The sequence below is a fragment of the Crinia signifera genome, chromosome 3 (genome assembly GCF_055691185.1).
Source record: "Crinia signifera chromosome 3, ASM5569118v1, whole genome shotgun sequence".
Lineage (NCBI taxonomy): Eukaryota > Metazoa > Chordata > Amphibia > Anura > Myobatrachidae > Crinia > Crinia signifera.
The window spans coordinates 269,420,824-269,434,653 of record NC_139219.1 but is presented as its reverse complement, the minus strand read 5'-3'; the positions used below and the strand labels follow the sequence as shown (position 1 = coordinate 269,434,653).

Sequence of the window (13,830 nt, the reverse complement as noted above, 5' to 3'; positions counted from 1 at the left end):
TTAATTCCATTGTGCTGTTAAATGTAAAATATATCACATTAAAGTGCATGAGTGAGGCAGGAGACCTGTCACCATACAGCCTGGAACAGGGAGATTAGCCAGGGGTGCTTTACGGTTCTAATGTTTTATATAACTGGTGAACCCCTTTATCTTGTGAACTGCCAGGAACACTTTCTGAGGTGTAAGCACTGGATCACTTAACATTTTGTTGCACCAAATAGAATTTGAAAGGCACTTACACATGATAAATAAAAAATGAATCCCAGCTGCTGCGATGCCTAAAATAGAGTTCTAAAAACTTGTTTGAACTTGTGAAGACCTGTAGTGCATTTTTATCTAACACATTCATGAAGCAAATTTACAGTGCAATCCAGTGACAGAGATGTTCTCGGAGCCTGTACAGTTATTATTGACTTAAAGCTACAAAACCAGTAACCAATCAGAACGCACTATCGTGTCTATGAACAATTCTTGGTTTTTCAGTTTATTTACGACTTAATACCATAATTATTTGGATTAAAGGTGTGTTATTTCACACATGTCATTTCAAAGTAGAGCTTTAGTATAAGGAACACTTCTTTTATTCATCACTAGTGTCATAAAGAACAGCATTCTCTCCTGCAATAACATAGACTTAGAGAGTAGGAAACACCACATTTTTGGCCAGATGCATCAAGCTTCAAAAAGTAATAAAATAGAGAGTGATAAACAGCCAGCCAATCAGCTCCTGCCTGCCATGTTACAGGCTGGGTTTGAAATATGACAGTTAGGAGCTGATTGGCTGATCTTTTTTTGAAGCTTAGTGCATCTGGCCTAAATCCTGATGCTTACAATAGAGAGATTGCAGTGCTGTAGAAAAGTGTGTCCATTGCCTAAATTATAGCCCCTAAAGAATGGAGCTGATTGGCTGGTTGTCTATTACTCTCCACTTTATCACTTTTTGAAGCTTGATACATCTGGCCCTTTGTGTGATAAGCTTAATTCTCTATAATATACTTTTAATAAGAAGAATATTTGTGATCCAGGAAGTGAAGAATGGTTTGCAGTCCATCCTGGGTTGGAGCGCTTTCATATTAAATCTGGGTCACCCATTATACAGAGGGCAACCCAGGTTTAACCCCTCTTATAACCCGCATCCAATTGTCCTGTGGCAACCAATCAGCTGCTCTACATAATTTTATGTTATGCAAATTATGGATGTTACTTCAGTGCTGATTGGTTGCCATGGGCCACTTCTCCTCTGGCTCACTTCTCTTTTATCACTGCTTCATACATCTACCCCAGTACATGGTTATTCCCTGTGTGTATGTTTACCCGAGCAATATGCAACCAATACACACCATCTCCTGAGACAGAAAAAGCAAACTACAGTACACATAACAGCAACAAGGGTGATGGCTTTTCCCTTGATCTGGGCCTCTTACTAGTACTAAGCATTATAAGCCTTTGTTAGAATTTGATAACCATAAAGAGCTTCTGGCTATGTGTTGAGTGTCATTATATCCCACGATACCCAAATACATCCCCTTTAGTTATCCAGCCGTTTTCATGAGACGTTTTACAAAGCTCTCCTGCGGAGCACCCGCCTATAGATTGTCATCAGGGAGTTAGGATTACTTGCAGATAATAGCCGTTCTTTTGTGAGACTGTCTGCCCAGGGCAGCAAAGTCATGCAAGGAGTGTTCTCGGAGTGCAGTTGCTACGAGGGACGTTTCTATTTCTTAAATAAAGATTATATGAAAGTGGCACATCAGTTTCCCATAATAACCCTCCAGTCGGAGCTAGGTTTACAACTTCCTGTAGTGTCATTATATGAGTGATGTGAATGTAGCGGTTTACTCATGGAAGCAGAAGCTCTTTGTCTATTTTCCAAAACAAGAATACAAGTAAACGCTTATAGAAGTAACCAAAAAATCCTAAAGAATAATTAGTTTACTTAACTTGGTTATTACAGTAGACATAAAATTGAGGGCAATAAATGGGTGACAAGCTAGGGAGGAGGTAAGAGGTGAGAAACACGTGTATGTAGGCTCTCATGCTTCCTCCTTCCACTTGAGTCATGTTTTGTCTCTATTGTTCTAAATGATCATACTTCACTGTAAGCTACCCACCCATTGGCTCCAGGTCATTGGGACAAGTGGAAACAGTTTATATATTGTATTTAACTACTCCAGTACTGTTTAATTGTAGGAAGCATTGCAGGTTATATAAAACCAAAATGTCAAGATGATTAAACCACTTTACCCAGAGGGTGCGGCTATTTCTTCATCTATGATTTTCCGGTGTGAGAAGTTAATATCTGATCTCATTTCTCTTTCTGTCCTTATATTTTCATCCAGGAAGCTGCATTATGCCGACAACTTCCCATGGAATCAGAAAGCATTGCCCCCGTTCAAACCACAGTGAGCCCCCCTGCCATTAACCAGGATATAAGATCTATAACAAGCAATGGATCTGACCCTTTCCTCAATGGGTAGGTTATGAACAACCGCATTTTCTTCATTCATTTTGCTCTTAACTGACCAAATTGCTGGAGCAAGTAATATGCCGAAATAAGGCCTACAGGGCCTTTGCGAGGGTAATTTGATAAATGTGGTAAATTTCTAAGAGATGGCACCACAATCCCTTTGGTGATGTTGAACCTGGTAAGTTCCATCCTTCTAAACCCCCCCCCATGCTAAACTGCAGCCAGAAGTATAGCATTGTTCACCTGCGTTAGTCATTTGAGCAGTCGATACAAAAATGTGCAAAAACATTGTGCAAAATGATATAATTTGGCTTCATGTTGATTCCCTATGCACCCTATTCCCCTGATTTGGCACATAACCACTTCTTCCTGTCTAAATTTGAAAATCTGGCTTGGTGGTAAAATTCTTGCTTTAGGAGGAAGTCATTGCCGCCATCAATGAGCATTTTGCAGACTTTGAACACCCTGAGTTTCCGATGGTATATTAAAAAAAGATATAAATGCAATTTTTCCAGAAATTTTATTTAATTGTTTTTTTTTGTGCCCCACTCATCAAACGTCCCTCGTACTATGTGTTGTCAAGAATATTGCTTCAACGCGCAAAGTAGCGATATCCACATGAGCGGTACAGGTGAAGGATCACTCACAATTTTTTTTCTTTCTTTCCTCCACAGTGGGCCATACCACTCAAGAGAACAAAGCACAGACAGTGGCCTTGGCCTGGGATGTTATAGCATCTCCACAACACCTGAAGATTTTCTCAGTAATATGGAAGAAATGGACACAGGTATAAAAATAGTACAAATAAACCAATCCTGTTATGTGTTTTATGTGTGCATAGTGGTATTTCATGAAGACTTGGAGGTTTTTCAAATTTAGGGGCTGTTGTATCAAACAGTGAAAACAGTAGAGAAGTTGTCCATAGCAATCACCAGAGAAGTGGACCAGTCGAGTTGTTGGCCACAGTAACCAACCAGCATATTAACTTAGGATTTATCAAGTGCATTGTATAAAAATGGAAGGTAGAAGCTGATTGGTTGCTACGGGCAATTTCTCCACTGGTCCACTTTTCTAGTTTATTTAATCTATTTCACTGCTTGTTACATTCAAATCTAGGCTTTGTAAATGCTATATATATATGGCATGACCTTGCAGAAGTCCCACCACTGACATCACTACAGTGGGCGTGGCCTTACTGGAAGCCTCCAATTTACCTCTTTCCAGGGACGTTCCCAGCATCCCTGGAAACAATGGGCCGCCACCAGAGCTTGTGGCACCCGTAACCCCTTTGTGGTGCTTCTGATTCATTCTTTGGTCACAGATAAGTCTGTTTCATTTTACAAACTTTCAGTTGTATCAAACTAGCATAACAAAAGTTATATTGTGCCCAGTGGGAATCATATGCTTGGCCCACCCAATGACTCCAGGATCTGTTAAGTTTTGCTGTTCCCATGTTTGGCCAGTTAAGCTATACTTCCATTCTTTAGACGAACAGATCATAGTTGCTGCTTATTTAAAGCCAAGTTTCTGTTATGTTCTCGTAGGAATTATTTCTACTTCTGATTTCCAATTTCTTTTTATAGGTGAAATTCTCGGACAGCCAGCCCTTAATCTGAACCCTCAAACACGTTTTCCTGACTTTCTTGATGCTCTTCCGGGGACAAACGTGGATCTGGGGACATTGGAGTCTGAAGATTTGATTCCAAGTCTCAACGATGTGGAATGTGTGCTGAACAAAAATGAGACCTACCTCACCTGGCTGTAGATGCTGGCACCCCGACTGCCCTGTTTCCTTTCCAGCAATCTTGCTTTAATAGCTTTTTCTCATGTGGAAATATGCGAAGAGCCTCAGAAAGAGTTTGTCGTAGACAAACTGCCATATTGACTTGAGCTGTATTAAGATAGCTAAACGGATCGTTTTCTGAATCACATATATTTGTTTCTTAGCGTGTATATTTTTCTATTTGATTCATCACCACTTCGCCCAGGCTGTGATCATATAGAGTTACGGTGGCACACAAGGGCCATATTTGCATGTTACGCTTCTGTATTTAGATCTGTAAATGGTTTTAGTTTTTAAGAAGGTTATGAGTTACAAGAAGAGAATCAAATACACCCTGTCCAGTATATGTACACTTTATTTATAACTATAAGGCTTAAAGCATTTTAAACTTTTTAATATAAGCTTTAAATAAAATCATTGTATTTTTAGAAAAAAATTGTGCTGGAAATAGAATAACGTAGTTTTGCATCCAAGCTACCTTTTTTAAAGTTCTCTTTCCATTTACTTTATTTTTGCAGAAGCACAAACATTATGTTTAGAGTTGTTTTTCAGTATATTACTGTATAGCTTTAGATAAAAAAAAAATATATATATATACTTCCAGTTTGAAAGTAGCAGTATGTTCAGAAATCGTTAAAAACACTACAGCATTGATCAGTTTGGTACTAACTACCACTTTTTTCTTTTTTAATTTTTTTTTTCTTTTTTTTTTTCTTTTTTACAATGTGATTACAATTTTTTTTACTGTTGTTTTTAATGCATATTAGATTTTGTTTATTTTATTAAGCACTATTGTTTTTTTTAACTAATTGCAGCTGATGAATTCAGTTTTTTTTATAACATTATGTAACGCTGACACTATCAAAGGGAGTATTTTGAATACAAAATTAAATAGTGGCACGTGGGTTACTAAGAGCATATTACAATTGGAGGGTAATTAGGGAAAATATAATCAGTTTATATATGATCTATATATCGGAACCCACTTTACATATTTTTATTCCTTATGATTCTTATAAAGGTGAGATAAAAATATACTGTATTTTCTGACCTGCTCTTCCAACAATGATATGTTAATCATTAGCCACAGTTGGAGTGCAGTACATGGTATATTATGTCGGAGATGTGGGACTGAATAAGCATTGAGGGCACCAGTTAGACAGCTTAGTCACAAATGCAGATGACGTCCTAAGAATCCATAAATATTTTTGAATAAATATAATATTTATATAAAAGACTAAGCTTTATTATTTGTAACTTTTTTTTTGAGTAAATGGATTTTTAAAAGGCATTATTGATCCAAGTCTCTTGCTGTTTAATCCACAAGAGATATTCTTTGCACTTACTGTGGGCGTACGGCCTTGGTATTGCAGTACACCACTTTATTTGGCAGGCTAGACCTTCTGTTTTACTTTGGGCAGATGAAGAATTACATAAATTCTAGAAGTGCGATGTTTGGAATCTAGTGGGCTTGGTGACATGGGTACTGAAAGAGAGCACATTCATGGAGACCTTAAACTTAACATTAACAGTTGCTGGTACAGAACATGTTTGTATAATAGTTGACCAAACTATATTCAATATACAAATTGTGTGTAGCATCACATTACAATCAAGTTTAATTCAAAGTAATTAAAGTGTGGGCTTTATTTGAATGCTTTGGAGACTTTTTGTGGGCTGAGAAAATAAATTCAGAAATACAGCCTTTTAACTGACAACTAGTGATGTCACTGGGCCAGATGTGGACGTATTTTACATTAAATCAGCCCAAAGAAAGATGCTCAGTATGCTGTGTTATAGAAAATATTATATGGTAAGGATCTTGGTTTATGCTAGAAGATGTGACTTGACAGTGTTACAGTTAAATGCTCCTGTAATTATACCTCCCAACTGTGAGGATTTGAGAACTCTGTCCTGATCGGGACAGCTTTGTTCCAATTAAACCAAAAGATAAGGAGGCTTGTCATTGCAGGTGATTGGGTGGGTAGTACACATACCATGGTGTGTGCAGCATTCAAAGGGTGTGTTTATGGTAGGAGGTCAGGACAAGGAGCTGTCCTACACGTCAGAAGTTCTGACCACTCCCCCTTTTTTTGCAAGAGGAGGCGGCATGCGCTCGTCCCGTGTCAGGAGCCTAAAAGGTTGGAGGATTGCTGTAATGGCATGTAATATACTTAAGTCTTACTGGATACTTATTAATACAGGCATAAGTCACATTTAAAATGTTAAATACAATTAAATATAGACCGACCTAATAAAAGTTCCAATTAAACTTAAATAATACAAACAGCCATTGTCTTCTGGTCGTATAAATAAAATGGGGAAAAACATCCTTTTGGCTCACTGCGTCATGTCACTAGGTCATTGTCAGTTGACAGGCTGCATTCACAGAAAATGCCTGCCTCCATTGTAGGTAGCACCCTCCCCATTACAGTACCAATGGGCAACTACCTTTGCATAATGGGGTAATGTTTGGGAGAAATAGGTATGACCCTGGGGGAGCTCGTGGTCTTATCTACTTTTGTCCCAATCTGTCGTTAAATGTTAGGGGCTATAGTTTAGGCAATGGGCACACTTTAATTTCTACAGCACTGCAATCTCTCTATTGTAAGCATCAGGATTTGACACAAAGGGCCAGATGCACTAAGCTTCAAAAAAAGATAAACAATCAACCAATCAGCTCCTAACTGTCATATTTCAAACCCAGTCTGTAACATGGCAGGTAGGAGCTGATTGGCTGGTTGTTTATCACTCGCCACTTGAAACTTTGTGCACCTGGCCCAATGTATGTGATTTAAGTACCAAAGCAGTGTTTCAAAGTAGGCTGGTAATTATTTGTAGGTGAATAACTTACTCTCATTTATCACGAGATTGCAGAATGAATGGCTAAATAATAAAGTGTTAATTGAATATTGAGATTAGGAAGTAGTTGAGACAGTTGCTTACGGAAAGTGGAGTGCAGCCGTAGACTAGCAGTGGCCATGGGGTTCTGACTTGTAGCGCCACCTAGATTGTCCTTTATGAAATAAGCCTTGTTTATGAAATATTTGTTACTCCACTTTCTAACTTATGCCTTTATACCAATATTTTAGTTACTGCCAGGAGTTAATGTTTTACAGCATGTTGCATGGATTTTAAGCAGTACAGATTTTGGAGGTTGAAATTGATAGGAAAGTTACTGAGGTCTATACCAATGAACTACAAGGGAGCTGAAGCATTTATAGTCATGCAATACGAGATGTCCTTAAATAAGTCTGAGATCATTTACAGTATGCTTGGTGAAAGCTTCAAGGCAGTCTGGTACGTTTCCTACTATACAGCAAAAGCTTGAGGGAGAGTTCTACCTTGGCAACCAACAGAACAACATAAGAGTCAAATAGCAACTAAGGAGATGCCACCTTGTATTAAAGAAGTTAATGAGAAAAAAAACAAAATTGTCGTGGCTCTACTGTTTTCCTGTAGGCCAGCAGAAATCTGTGTAGCAAATCATTATTGTGTATATATGAAATATACATATTTTGGAATTTGCAGTGGTTTTTTTGTTTGTCTGCTTTTTTTTGGGGGGGGGGGGGGGGTGGTATTTTTGGCTCAATTTGGTTCAAACCCATGCCAGATCTTAACATGTGTGGTTAACCTTACCAAGCAATGGCTATGTTCCACCGGCCTCTCCCACCTCCTGTTCTAATCAGTAAAACGGTTAAAGGAGGGCTGCTTGTATATAAAGGTGGTGTTAATTGCGCATTTGTAAATGTTACATATTTCATATGGGAGTGCTCTGTAAAAGTACAGCATTGAGGAGGTATGGGTGGGACCTGGATGCTCTAGGCTTTTCGCCCCAAAGTCAACACCAGCTTCTTACATAATGGGTGACTTCTATTCTTGGGAATGCCACCATGGCTGTGACATCATAGGCACATTAGACGTTCCCATCGCCAACATGGATGAACAGCACCTGGCAACTTCATAGGTAAAAAGTTGTCGGGATTGGTCCTTAAAGAGTAGCAGCCACTGCTCCACAGTGACAATTAAAACTCTGAATGAGTAGTCTAGGTCCACCTAGTGGTAGATTTGGCCCTGGCTTACAACCAAATGGCACTAAAATTTCCCACCAATATTATCTCAAGATCCTGCACACAACTCTTATGAGGCAGTGTGTGTGTGTGTGTGTGTGTGTGTGTGTGTGTGCTTTATCTCCCACTGTGAGCTGATTTTACACAATGAACTTGTGTCCGATGTGGACGGAGTAGCTATCGCTGCTGCTTACATGGATCCTGGTCTTGTCCCTCCCCAACATTTCCCGTTTCTGGTCTTGTTCCTAGCCAACGTTTCCCATTTCATCAGACAATCTATCAGACTATGCTGTTTTTGATCTGCATGCTACATCGCAGCCCCATACCGCACGTGTGCAGTAGGGGCCAGGAGCATGCGCTAAGTTCCGAACATTGGTACTTTGTGGCACGCACTGCAATGTAGTCAGGCCCCAGGAACATAACGTCCTCTTTATATTCACTTGAAACACAGGCCAAAGCTAGTGGTATTAAGCAGGAGGCTTAATAAAGAGGGTGATGTAAATGGAATGTATATGCCCTACTGAACATTTATTTAAAAATGATCATTGATCAAAGTCATCTGTGAAATGGGGGAGAACAAGGAGCTGTATTATTAAATATATAGACATCCCAACTGCAGGGTGCATGCGATATTTGGCCTGATACAGACCCTATCACAGGGCCAGGAATTTGCAGCCCTGCTGATTATCGAATGACAGCGCATGCGCACAATATGCAGTGCACATGTGTGAGCTGTGCGTGTGAACTAAGCCAGTAATGAATGGTCATTGCAGCCCTGCAAAGGGACAGGGAGCCACTGGCTGGGTTCCGAAGATTCGCAACTCAGTGATCAGGTCTGAATCAGGCTCATAGTATCCGATTGTGTTACTGTTTTTTTCTTTTTTGTTATTGACCATATTGAAAATACTTACATTTAAATAATGTGACATATATAATACGATAAGGTAATGCCAAATGCATCCGGCGAAGCCATTTGGATTTCAGTTGATTGGTATTATCCATGCTTTCATTTGTGAATATTTGACCTTGTATAGGAACGTTTTCATTTGTTTAAAAACGTTTTCAAGTTGTCCAATCAAATAGTGCAGAGGAAATAAAGGGGCTTATTCTGGTTCATTCACTCCCCTGTGTGTTCACATGGGGGAGCTATGTTTTGTGTCTGCGCAGATGCATTTCTGTGCATGTGCAGACACACGGTATGTGCGGCCACGGCGAACGCGAGTGCAGGGGGGCAGCCAGCTGCCCACCCATTTCCTCCCGAGCGTCCACGCATATGTGACTTGAGAGTCACTTTTATATGCGTGCACCTTCGCCATCTTTTGTGGGTGAATCCCACTAGGCTGCGAATGGATGTTACAGTGTAACATCCATTCACATGCCCTGCCAATCGCCCTTGCGAATGGGTAGTGGCCAGGCCACATTCGCAAGGCGCGGTTTGGTGGACTCGCAAGGCTGCGAATTCTTAGCCTTGCGTATCAACCTGAATAACTCCCTAAGTTCCTTAAATTACAACCATTGATATACAAATTTTACCAAACACATGTTAAGATCTGCTAACTTGGTAATTAAATGGGGCAATGCTTTGCATCTCTTATTCTCATTGAACAATTCTGTTTTCTTTCCCATTCTATAATGGAACTGTTGAACACTAAAATGTTGTTTGATAATCACCCTATAAACGGTTGAATACAAATGACAGTATCTTGTATCAGTCCCTTGTAGCTGGACACATGCACTTCTAGGGGTTTATTTAATAGAATGATACAATGTGTGTTAACGTCCTGCTCCTCCTACTACCAATCAAATTATAGCTTTTAACTGTCCCAGAAAAGTGACAGTTACTGTATAAGCTGATTGGTTGCAGGGGTTATATCACATTAAGCACATTGCATTATGGCATTAAATAAGTACTTGAATGTGAAGATGTATGAACAACACTACAGTCGCCATTTTGCAGCCCTGTGCTGATTGGCGCTACATCAGTGCAGTGCAATGCAGTGTTATTTACATATGATATGACTACATTTAAATGTTTTTTTTTTTTCTGTAAACTAATTTCAGGCACTACAATTAATCCTCAGAATGTTGTATTATGCTCCATCTCTTTATGTACTTTATAATCAAAGTGAATGTTCTGTTTGTTTGACTGTTCTGCATATGAACAAACGCTGCCTATGAAGCTGAGGGCCACATGGACAGAACAAATGGCAAATACAGTATTTCCTTTCGTGGTTTATACCATCTTGTTGAAATGAATAGCCGACGCTGCTTTCCTGTTTGGCCAACTATGCAATAAACCCTCCAGAAAGTAATTCTGCCTTGTTCTCTTATTTACTTTTACTGCGGTATGTATGTATGTATGTATGTATGTATGTCTGTTCTGTCTCTTATCAGAGCACAGTAATGAGTGAATGGTAGCCATACTTTAGGATTTGTTTACTGACAAAGGTCAGCTGTACAGTGCCCCATATAAACCAGTCAGCAATTCGCATTCTTATGTAGTGCAAGTTATGCTGTGTATCTAACTGTCTCATTGGTTACTGCAATTTCTTTGCACATTTGGTACTTGTTTCCTAGCACGGCCACAATCTTCTTGGTCGTGTGCCTTAACTTTAAGGCACACGATGCCCCCGATGGACCCGATTTTCTTTAAAATCAGGTCCATTTTACCGTCAAATGGAAAATCGGGTCCATCGCGTCGGTCGTGTGCCTTTAATAAGGCACACGACGCGACCGACGCGATGGACCCGATTTCTCCATAGGGTTCAATGTTAAAATATTTTTAACATTGAAATCGCGTCGGTCGTGTCGGTCTTGTGCCATTATAATGGCACAAGATAAGATGGACTTGATTAAGTCCATCTTAACATAGTAATCAATGGGAAATGGGCCAATATGGGCCATTTCTCATTGTATATGGCCCCGTCATGCCCCCCCATTGTAAACGCCACCCCACTATCGACGCCAACCCGAAGCGTGGCGAGCGCAGCGAGCCCGCGAGGGGCGGCGGTGCGCGTCCTCCGACCTTTTCATTCCCCTACTATCCACGTCGGCGTGGAGGTGAGAATAGAATAGTGTGGCGAGCGCAGCGAGCCACCGAGCCCGAAGCGTGGCGAGCGCAGCGAGCCCCGCGAGGGGACGCGTATAACTTCACAGGTATACGCGTCCCCTCGCGGGGCTCGCTGCGCTCGCCACGCTTCGGGCTCGGTGGCTCGCTGCGCTCGCCACACTATTCTATTCTCAACTCCACGCCGACGTGGATAGTAGGGGAATGAAAAGGTCGGAGGACGCGCACCGCCGCCCCTCGCGGGCTCGCTGCACTCGCCACGCTTCGGGTTGGCGTCTATGGTGGGGTGCGGTGTACGCCGTTAAATTTGGGGGGGTTGGGAATATTTTACATTGAATGCAATGTAAAATCGGGTCCCAGGGACCCGATTTACATAAAAAAAAAAAAAAAAAAATCGGGTCCAAAATCGGTCGGTCGCGTCGATCGCATCGCATGCGACCAAATCGTATGCGATGCGATCGACCCGATTTTTCCGACACGACCACCCCGATGTAAATCGGTGTGGCCGTGCTAGGAAACAAGTACCGCACATTTCATAGGCAAATGAAAAACCCCCACAACCTGGCAAAAGGTGGAATGTTGCACATGCCCAGTGGCAGCAGAATTTCCTACCAAGTCTAGTGTGTGTGTGTGTGTGTGTGTGTGTGTGTGTGTTTGTGTATCTTAGTGCTCAATTTTTGCATCAGAGAGAGAATCTGGTAAGTGGCTAGAGGTGCGTGCACACCTGCGATCGCTGCAGTCACTGATATCGGTGGACATGGGGACTCGGCGGGTCTCGGCACGTGCATACAGTCTTGTCAATGCCGGTGGGCAAAGAGCGTGGGGCTTCCTGCATTCTGCGTGGTCATCATTAATGATCCGCTCCGTCATTTGTGCATGCTATGACGTGCACGACGAGGGGAAGGGGGGATAAACGACCCGCGAGAGCACTCATCAGCCGCCGGGTACAGCATACACACAGTGTCATGAAATGAGCTATACTGTAATACAGGGGTGTCAAACTCAAATTCATCGGGGGCCGCATCAGCAGTTTGGTCACCCTCAAAGGGCCGGTTGTATCTGTAGGACTATGTGTCCACTCTTTATTATCATAATAATGTCCTTCATACAAGTATGTCCCAAATAATACCACTGTAACTCAGCAGTAGCATTTCCCTCCTGCTATTGCTGTGAACTGCAGTGCATTAGGGCACACGCTGCCTGCACAGGGGGGCAGCACTCAGTCTTAGGGCATATGTCCTGCTTATTATCATGGGACACAGCAATTAATGATGGGCTGCAATGTGCCAGTGCACACACACACACACACATAGGCAGAGAGTTTGACACTTGCCCGCTCTGATGCGTCCACTCCAGTCTGAGCTGCTCCATCACCAAGGACACAGCTGCGCTCTCACACAGGCGCATTTCCCCCTCCCTCCTGTGAGTAGCGCTCCTCGCACTATCTATCCAGGAGTGGGGGGCAGCGTGCTCCCGGTCACTGTGCAGTGCACACTCAGCAGTAAGTGACCTGGAGCGCACAGCAGCAGCAGCACCATTCACCACGACGGACCTGCTCTTTCCTCTCTCTGGCTCCTATACAGCAGGTGGGAGCGGAGGAGGGGTTGACGACCGGCAGCACTGTGCTAGAGGGCAGATGTTCTCTGGCTTGTAGGCTGCCGCGCATGCGCTGAAGAGGCGGCTTTCTTGTTTTAAAAAAAAATCTAGAATAAAAGGTGAAGGCTGGCGGCGGCTGCGCGGGCCACATGAAGAGGTCTGGCGGGCCGGATTTAGCCCGCGGGCCTTGTGTTTGACACCCCTGCTGTAATACATAATCTGCACTTTGTTTGTGGCAGACGATGTATCTTTCTACTTGGTTATTATTCATAGGCTGGTAACAATTGCTGTAAAATCAAACATTTGGAATCCCCCTTGCAATACCCCTTTTTTAGTGAGTAATCCCTGGGGTATGGTATCAGATATGCAGCACAGCAAAAAGAGAGAATACAACCATGTGCAAATTTAGGGTTGAGGGCATCACATCCCTAGGCAAAACAGTAATGCCCCCATTCCCACCATTTCTAATAACTAATAATCTGATTGTTTCAATTGATTGGTAATAGAATAATATGAAACCCATTGTAACTATTTTTTTTATTTTTAATTATGTATACATATTTAGTAATTAGGACAGCTTAAAATGGGGTATGTGCATCTACTGCCCATTTATACTACATTCAAGATGGCATGTATGATCACAAACGGTTAATTAAAAATTAACCCACATATATATAGATAGGATACCTACTATACATATATATATGGTATACATTCGGAGGTCCAGCGGTGGGGCTGCCATTTTCTGAATTCTGATGCCGGCATCCTGAAGGAGAGAATTCTGACATGGGTCATCTAAGTACAGTATACTCACCTTTTCCCCTGCCCCCTCCTTACAGCCCCCCCC

General features: G+C 41.7%; 1 protein-coding gene across 2 annotated transcripts in view; it reads left to right on the top strand.

Annotated features, from left to right (window-relative positions):
• Positions 1-10,632, top strand: part of WWTR1 (WW domain containing transcription regulator 1) — an 85,890-nt gene extending 75,258 nt beyond the window's left edge. For both annotated transcript variants that reach the window (XM_083178038.1, XM_083178039.1), the window contains exons 4-6: positions 2,340-2,473; positions 3,142-3,254; positions 4,051-10,632. In XM_083178038.1, coding sequence (XP_083034164.1) covers positions 2,340-2,473; positions 3,142-3,254; positions 4,051-4,232 — 429 coding nt within the window. In that variant the 3' untranslated portion in view covers positions 4,233-10,632. The remainder of the gene's footprint in view (positions 1-2,339; positions 2,474-3,141; positions 3,255-4,050) is intronic.
• The last annotated feature ends 3,198 nt before the right edge of the window (positions 10,633-13,830 follow it).